At 35.7% G+C, this 8,889-nt stretch overlaps 1 protein-coding gene across 1 annotated transcript in view; it reads left to right on the top strand.

Moving 5' to 3' along the window:
- Positions 1-517: 517 nt before the first annotated feature.
- The window catches only part of ABCA12 (ATP binding cassette subfamily A member 12), a 216,814-nt gene continuing 208,442 nt past the window's right edge, over positions 518-8,889 (top strand). The window contains 1 exon segment of the mRNA XM_049768435.1: positions 518-586. Within this exon segment, the coding sequence (XP_049624392.1) occupies positions 518-586 (69 nt within the window).

Raw genomic sequence — 8,889 nt, 5'->3', positions numbered from 1 at the left:
GGCGGGAGAATGTAGGACAAGTCTTACTGGCTTGGCAAGGGTCCCACCTAATTCCTTATGACGTGTTCAGTTCAGGTGACACCTTATGGAAGGTGTGGATAGGTAGTTAATTTCATGGAGAGTAGGAGGTGTGGGTTCAGATTCTTCTGTTCCCCAGTGAGGCGTTATCTGAATGACATTCATTCTCTCTTGAATCTAGACTTCATGCAGCAAGCAACAACTGGATGACATTTTAAAATAAGGAAAAAGCATTGAAAAATACTGGTCATTGTTTGGAAGACTTGGTTGAGAAGTATTCCTGGTCAAAGATTTACTGGAAGGAAAAAATAAATTCCAGCAGGAAAAGACAACACTTTTTTTAACCTAAACCCCCACAAGAGCTATGCCGTGAAAAGGCTCCCGGCCCACTCACTGACATATAATTTGGTACGAGGTACCAATTCATTATTATTAGTTTTTTAAATTTTGAAGTCTGACAGCAAAGGAGAAGAATTCTTTTGTTCATTGTGTTTGAAGGATGGCTTCCCAGCTTCATCAGCTTCGGGTTCTGGTCTGGAAAAATTGGCTGGGTGTCAAAAGGCAGCCGGTAAGTACAGAAAAGGGTTTAGAATGGGGGTGGGTTCAAGCATTAAAAACTCCAGTAATTCTAAAATGTTATGTTAAAGAAGGTAGAATAAGAAGAGTTGTAAGACATCTTTTAAAAATGGGAACATGATATTTAGAAATCATGCTTGTATCTGTTTTAATGCCAATGGGGCAAGCCTAAACATGTCTCCCCGGCAGCCTTTTAGTCTCAGTAAATGAAAAGAGTAAACCAGGACATCCCCTGGGTAAAGAAAACTACGTGCTATGTTATTCATGATGTCAAGTGAGTGTTGGATTGTAGGTTTTCCTTCAAAAGTCTTTCTGAAAGTTTGTTAGCAAAAATTTAAAAATTAAGATGAAGGGAAGTTTCAAAGGAAGGCATGCATAATTCATGGAGACATGTATTTGAAAAATAGAAGCAATAAGAAGCTTGGTTCAAAAGTATGATATGGATAGAGACTAGTTTAAGGAGTACTTTAAGAAAAAAATCCTATTAGTCAGAAGACGTAATTTTATTTGTGGGACTCTGGATTTGATGCCACGTACCATAGAGCAAACAAAGAAAAAAAATAAAACTTAAACCTATTTTATTGTAAAATGGTTATTTACTAGAAGTACATACAAGACTTAATATATGTGCTGTTTCAAGCACATTATTGAATCACTTAATTTTACAACTATGGTCTGTTTACTCTGCTCGTTGCAACATCCTTTTTGTACTCTTAAATTCTTGTTTGCTTTTTAAATTATAACATCAGCTATTAGATGCCTATCAGATAGCATTCAGGGAGATTTTAGAAGGAATGGGCTTCTGTGAGTTTTCACTTATTCAGAAGAAGGTTCAGAGAGCATACAGAAAGGTACTTAGTCTGGTACATTTTAGAGTGGGTATTTAATTCCCAGCATCCATTGAATAATATAAATATGGAAATAATATGCATTGTAGAAACCAGTCTTTTATCTATGCATCAATCTAGTTTTAAGTTGCTTGCAGAACCTGATAGCTTACTAAAGGGTTTTGATGTATATATTAAGAGGGAGAAGATTATGTTCACTTTGTGAATTTACTGGGGAGAATGTAAAATGAGAAGGCATGGGGCCAGAGTGATAGTATAACCAGCAGGACTTTGCAAGCACATGGTTTATAGAGGTTTGATTCCTAGTACTCCATATGAGCCCTGAGCCCATCAGAAGAGATTGCTAAGTGCAGAGCCAGAAATAAGTCTTGACCACCACTTGGTGTGGTTAAAAAAATAAAAATAAAAAATAAAAATAAAATATTTAGAAGGCATTATGTGATTGAATGGGTGTGGAGTGTCAAAGTAAAGTTGAAATCTTTCTATTTTTGTTTTAGAACTAAACACAATGCAAAGTAAAATTTTTTACAGTTATCTCTAGATGTGAAATTTAATATGAAAAGACTTTGGATTGGTGAATGTAGTTATCATTTAGCAAAGAGAGTTTATTTCAGGCTTTTTCTCAACTTCCTGGCTTAAGAAACAAACTATAATTTCTCTGAGGATGGTTTTCTCAGTTGTGAAATGGGTCAGGGTTTTACCATATTATGGGTTTATGAGAACCAGATATATTAGAATATTTTAAAGTGCTTTATGACTGGTGAAATATTTGGTAAAAGGTAACAGAGAACAATGTTCTCTGATTGAACAATGTTCAATGTTGAACAATGTTCATGTATCATATTTTACTAAGAGTAATGGTGAAAGGAAATTCAGGACAAGAAAGTATTTTTGAGGAGAAAGTAACAGTAAAGTTCTGTGAAATATGCAATGGTTAAAAATAAAAGCATGAAGGAATTGAAAATTTATATATGTTGCTGTTAATAAATGACTGATAACCATGCTATTTTTCTTGTAACTCCATTTTCTCAAAACAAAAATAACTTTGGATGGATAAAAATTTATTTAGAAATTTTGTCTTTAAAGTCTTAGTAAGTTCTTTTCTCATCTGAAGTATCAAATTTCTAAATTAAGAATTTTCCTCAGTTTGGAAAATTTATGCTAGACATGAAATATATAGAGAAGGATGTCAGAAATGTTATAGTTTTTTCACTATTTTTGTCTACTCAAATCCTTTTAATCCCCTGGTATGTGTGTGTGTGTGTATATATATATATATACATATATATATATATACACTTTTACATCATGAAATAGAATATATGAGCTATATTTTAATTTAAGGGAGCCACATGATTTAGATATTAACACCTTGAAAATATGGAACTCGGAACAGAAAATTTCTTGATAAAAAAAAAATCTAGACGATAAAGCCACATAAAAAGTCCATCCCAGGAGCCCTAGAAAGCATACAGCCTACCCCATTTTAATTCCAGAATTCCATATGGTCCCCAAGCCTACCACGAGTAATTTCTGAGTGCAGAGCCAAGACTGTTCAACAGAGACTGTTGAAGATGACAGTGTCAGGAAAAGAAAAAACAATTCTGAGTGCAGGGCAAGAGGACAATGAAATATATATTTCTTTCTATGAAGTTTTTCTCAAGACTAATTCTATATCTTGAATTGGAAACAAGATTTGAAAACATAGGCAGAAAGGATGTTTAGCAATATTATATTATGGAGGAAGAATAGGAAAATAAAGAGGTTGAGAAATTGGGGCTAAAGTTCTAAAAATAAATAAAATGAAAACAGCTGTGAAAGTAGAAATACAGGCAAATTAGAAGAATGAATGTAAAAGGTCACATATGCATTTGAGAAAAGGACACAGTTTGTATAAGCCTGGGTCTTAACACCCATAAAACACTCATTGAAAAGTAGTTCTATTTCTATCTCTATAATTTTTATGAATTTGTTATTTAAAACATGTTTCTAAGTAGTATAAGTAGGTTAGAATGAGTGAGACATACATAAAATGAACTATTTAATCTGTGGGGTATTAAGAAGTATAGTAAAGGGGGTGGAGTGGTGCCTCAAGCTGTAGAACATTTGCCTTGCACGTGGCTAACCTAGAACTAACCTTGGTTCAATCCCCTGGCGTCCCATATGATTCCCTAAACCAGGAGCAATTTCTAACTGCATAGCCAGGAGTAACCTCTGAGCATCACCAGGTGTGGCCCCCCCTCCAAAAAAAGTATAGTAAGGAAATAAAAATGGCCAAAAGGCAACAGTACTGAAGACATGACCTATAGAACTGATTTTACTGTAGTGGGGCAAGGGAAGAGTGGGGAATTGAGAAATAGACACTCTGTTTGAGGGTGTGGTGTTGAAACTTTGTATGCATATATGCATATAATTAATACTATTGTAAATCAAAATGTCTAAAATAAAAGTAATTATAAATTAAAAATTATAATATATTTTAGAGCCAGAAAGATAGCTCAGTGAAAAAAGTGCTTGCTTTGCACATAGGAAGCTTGGGTTTGACCCCTGAGCACTCAGCTGAGAATAGCCCCTGAGTATTGCTGGGTATGGTCCAACAGCCCCTAAAATGTTTTTATTCTCACAAAAATAAAAGAAAAAATTAAAGAAGAAAAAGAAAGATTAAGTAGCAATATTTGAATCAAGTTAGTAGACACTCACAATATTTATACTACAACAATTTTGTTTTGCAACGCTAATCCTAAATTTAATTCTAAAACAGATTAAAATTAGATAAGTCTTCCACTTTTCATTCGTATGTATTTTATTAATTTGTTCAGTCAAAATGATGTATATGAAAAATGGAATAAAAATATGTATGTGAGATTGATATTTTAATAGAACAGAAAAATTAATGTAAGAAAGCCCAATTGAATATATTGTTTCTCAAATATTTTTATAAATCTAAAAATGTATTATAATATATATTTCATAAAATTTTCTTGATCCCAGTGTTAAATGTTTTAAAATTTTATATTTATCTATTAAAATTTTATAAATGCATACAATATGACCTAACTACACTCAAAATAGATACATATACTTGTACCCGAGGTCCAGTTTTTACATGGATCATTTTCATGAATAACAGAAAGCCCAACTAATTAAGAACTTATTTTCACTGTTGTTTAACTTAGGGGTAGAAGGACAATTTTTCTGAAAAGGTGGGATAAGGCCAAATAAGTTTGAGAGTCCTTGATTTAGCGACTTACAGATGAAAATTTATTTAGTCTCTGTAAGATTCTAATTTGCCCTCTCCAAGAAGAAGTGAGGTAATTACATTGAATGTGATCATACATGTTAAGTGTTCATTTAAAGTGCAAGCATCCTAGAATTATAAGCAGTGAGTAAATATTAACCATTTGATTTGAAATATTATATTTGTTGTTAAAGTAGCAATGCATTCGTATTATATATAAATATTATATAACTTTCAGAAGCTTATTGGTAAAATAGACATGTATGTTCCCTTGACTCTGATTTATACCTCTTTCCCCAGCCTTCAAAGATACTTCTTTGGATCTAGCAAGCACAAAATATAGTCCAACTGCTTATTATTGTTTCATTTTATCTTTATTTTTCTGTATTCCACATATGAGTGGAACCACTTGGCATCTGTCTTTTTATCACCTGGCTTATGTCATTAAGCATAATATTTTGTAGATCCATTAGTGTTGTTGCTTTTAGTGTTGGTAGATTTTATATTTCTTTTAATGATGCACAGTATTATATTAAATATCTATATCACAATTTCTTTACCCATTCACCAGTTTAAGACCATTTAGTTTTTTTATATTTTAAATTATTCTGCAGTGAACACTAAGTGCTTTTCAAATAAATATTCTTGACTATATTTGGTAAATATTCAAAAGTTGGATTGTGGAGTGTCTAATATGATTTATACTTATTTGAGGCTCAAACTATAGTCAGTTCTAAATTAACACATGCAAAGCAGATGCCCTACAGCTTGTACCACCGCTCTGGTCCCCAAAACCTTTGTTTATTTTCAGAATAAAATAAAAATAAAATAAAAATCTCAGTTGAAAGTTGGAGACTCTGCTCATATTCATTATCATTCATTTCACACACAGAGACCATTTTGGTGTAAGCAGCACAAACTCAAATGTTTACAAGGGCAAGAAAAGCAAGGTGACTATTAATAAGGAATAGGGACATGTATAATTAGTAGAAAGTATTCTATTTAGGTAGATTGGGGAGCACACCTAGCAGCACTTGAAGTCCACTTTAAGCATACTGCTCAGGGGCTTCTCCCATGAAATGCTAGAGATCAAACCAGGGGCCCCCATATGGAAATCATTTTTGAGGACACACCCATTGATGCTCTGGGGTTACTCCTGGCTATGCTCTCAGAAATCGTTCCTGGCTTGGGGGGACCATATGGGATGCCGGGGAATCGAACTTCATTCTGTCCTAGGCTAGCAGTTGTGAGGCAAACACTTTGCCTCTAGCACCACGGCTACGGTCCCACCCCCATATGGAAATCATATACTCCAGTCCTTTGAACATCCTATTAATGTATATATCTTTATATAAATATATTAAGAAGTAGTGGTTTCCTCAAACTTTAAAGTATAGTTTTGTGGGGTTTTTGTTTGTTTGTTTGTTTGTTTTTTGGGCTACACCCGGACACTCAGGGGTTACTGGCTTGGGGGACCTTATAGGATGCAGGGGTCCTAGGTTAGTACATGCAGGGCAAACTCCCTACTGCTTGTACCACCGCTCTGGCCCCTAACTATGTAGTTTTCTGTTTTAAATTTGAAGTTATACTTTTACCTTATTTTCTTATTTGCTTTTGGTGAAAAATCATAATGAAATTATAAAGTTGACAGTGCTCAACAGAATCAGATGGGCTAAGGGAACATAAAATAAAAGTTTTCCCAAAACGATGAAATATGAATCAAAAACCTAAAATGATTTGCTTTGCTTTGATTTGGGGGGTATTAGCTTTGAAAGTTTTTTTTAACGATTTGTAGCAATTTTTTAAGCAAATATAGAGGCAAACGTTACTAGGTAATTCAATTTATTTAACCAGTATCAGAGATACCTTTAAAGAAGGCTCCAGAGTAAATTTACACTTTGTTTGCCCAGTAAGTTCTCTGGAATTTTTAGAGAATGAATGCATTGACGTCAAGGTCATTGAAATGTGCCCTATCATTATTGTTAATACTCTCCTGCTAACAACAAGTCCTGGGTACAAAGCATGATTTCTTCTCTCTCTTTTCTTGGTCCTTTGGTCTTTTCTCTTTTAACATCAGTTTTTTTTTTAAATTAATTTGTTTTGTTTTGTTTATGGTTTTTTTTTTGGTTTTTTGTTTTGTTTTGTTTTGTTTTGTTTTTTTGTGGCCACATCCAGCAGTTACTCCAGCTCTGCGCTCAGAAATCATTCCTGGCAGGCTCTGTGGCCATATTGTATGCGGGAGATTGAACCCAGGTCTGTCCCTGGGTTTGACAAATGCAAGCTAAATGCCTTACCACTATGCTATGACTCTGGCCCGGGTTTTTTGTTTGTTTGTTTGTTTTTGTTTCTGGGCCACATTAGACGGCGCTCAGAAATTACACCTGGCTGTGCGTTAAGAAAACACTCCAGGCTCGCGTCTGTGAGGTTTCAAGGCATCAAGACCAACTCCTACTCTAACGAGGCAGTACCCACTACCCACGGGAAGAGACACCCACTCGAACTCTCACCTCCTTCCTGGCAAGAAAATACAACCGACGCCCGGACTGACCCATGCAGTGTGGCCTTCCTAATCACCTCTCCCTAATGTAGACTGTGCCTTGATACTGGAACTAGCTCCAAAGGACCCCCACTGCAAAAACTACCAAGACCTCCCTGCCTGGATCCCACACCTCACAAGGAAATCTCAAGACAATGGGGAAGCCTATACTTTCACCATAAGTATAGACCTATATAACACTACCTCTTATCCTGTTTCTCCCCAAATATAAAGTAATATCCTGTATCACTTTCTCCCTTTTTCTTTTTCTTTTTTTTTTATTTTTATTCCTTTTTCTTTTCTTTTTTATTCTAGTTCGTTTTTTCTGTTGTTTGTTTTGTTTTAGTTTTAGTTTTTTTTTATTTGATTGTTTTTGCTTTTTTGGGGTCACTCCTGGTGGCACTCGGAGGGTGCTCCTGACTCTATGCTCGGAGATCGCCCTTGGTGGGTAGGGGGGACCATAAGGGATGCCGGGATCTGAGCCACCATCCGTCCTTCTGCAGGAAGGACAGACGCCTTGTCTCCATGCTATCTCTCCCGGCAACACTTTATTCCTTTAATTACTTACTTTATTTAATCTTTTTTTTAAAGAAACTTTTTTTTTCTTTAGTTATGGGTGAGCATATATATTCTTAGGTTTTTTTGGGTGTCTGTTTTCTTCTCTCTAAACCCCCAAATCAACCAGCAATATAATGTAGCACCACTTCTTCCTACAAAGACATATTAAACAAAGGGGAAATTTTACGTGTAAAAACAAGCTCTTATCTACTAGGGATAAGAACTCATACTTGTTTACAACACAGGGACATCTCCCACCCTGAACGTATGTCATGTGGAAACAACTTAGATTCCAGGGAACTAGACACCAACCCTCCAGACTTGACTCCTGGATCCCAGACATAGAAATGGCAGAGTGCTCCACAACAGCTTCAGGAACCAAATTCCATCCAGGGCATTCATAATGCTGCTCTGACACCAACATGCACCAGTTCTAAATTGATAACCTGACTAAAAGGAAATGGGAACAACTTGATCTAAGAGTAAGTTGTCCTTCCTCATCAGCCAACGATAAGACAAAAACAGAAAACATGTCACCCTTTGATCTGTACGAAAGCCAAGATCGTTATATACAGATGACGGGTTGTTACAACCAGGACTGGACAGTAGCATCCCGGGACCAACAACAACAACAACAGCAACAAAAAGCTCTAGCCTAGCTTTTGGTCTACGATCTGTTCAACAAACAAGAGCTCCAATTCCAGAGGTCTGACTGAGACAACCGCAACTGAACGAGTTTTCTGGAAACATAATGAAAGACTTTATCCCAGGCTCCATCCTAGGAGCAACATAATGATCAAGACCACCAACTATAGAAGATGGATTAAAACGACACTGAAGAAGCAGAACTGCTAGAACCACAAAGAAAGACTTCATCATAAGCTCCATTCCTTAAGCTGCACAGCCACCAAGATCTCTAGATACAGAGGTCTGATTTTACCATCCAACACGAAGCAGAAGTCTTCGATACACTACGAAAGCACCCAGGGGAGAGTAAATGATCATGCAAGGAGTCTATAGTTAATCCCATGACAGTATACTTCAGGGTTGGAGAAACCCTGAATCTCCTAGGCCAAGGGAATTCCCTCTATAATATCCCAATAGTTACTGTGCCT

This window comes from Suncus etruscus, chromosome 1, assembly GCF_024139225.1.
Source record: "Suncus etruscus isolate mSunEtr1 chromosome 1, mSunEtr1.pri.cur, whole genome shotgun sequence".
In the NCBI taxonomy this organism is placed as follows: Eukaryota; Metazoa; Chordata; class Mammalia; order Eulipotyphla; family Soricidae; genus Suncus; species Suncus etruscus.
The sequence above is the reverse complement of the archived record's forward strand: the minus strand, read 5'-3'. Positions and strand labels throughout refer to the sequence as shown.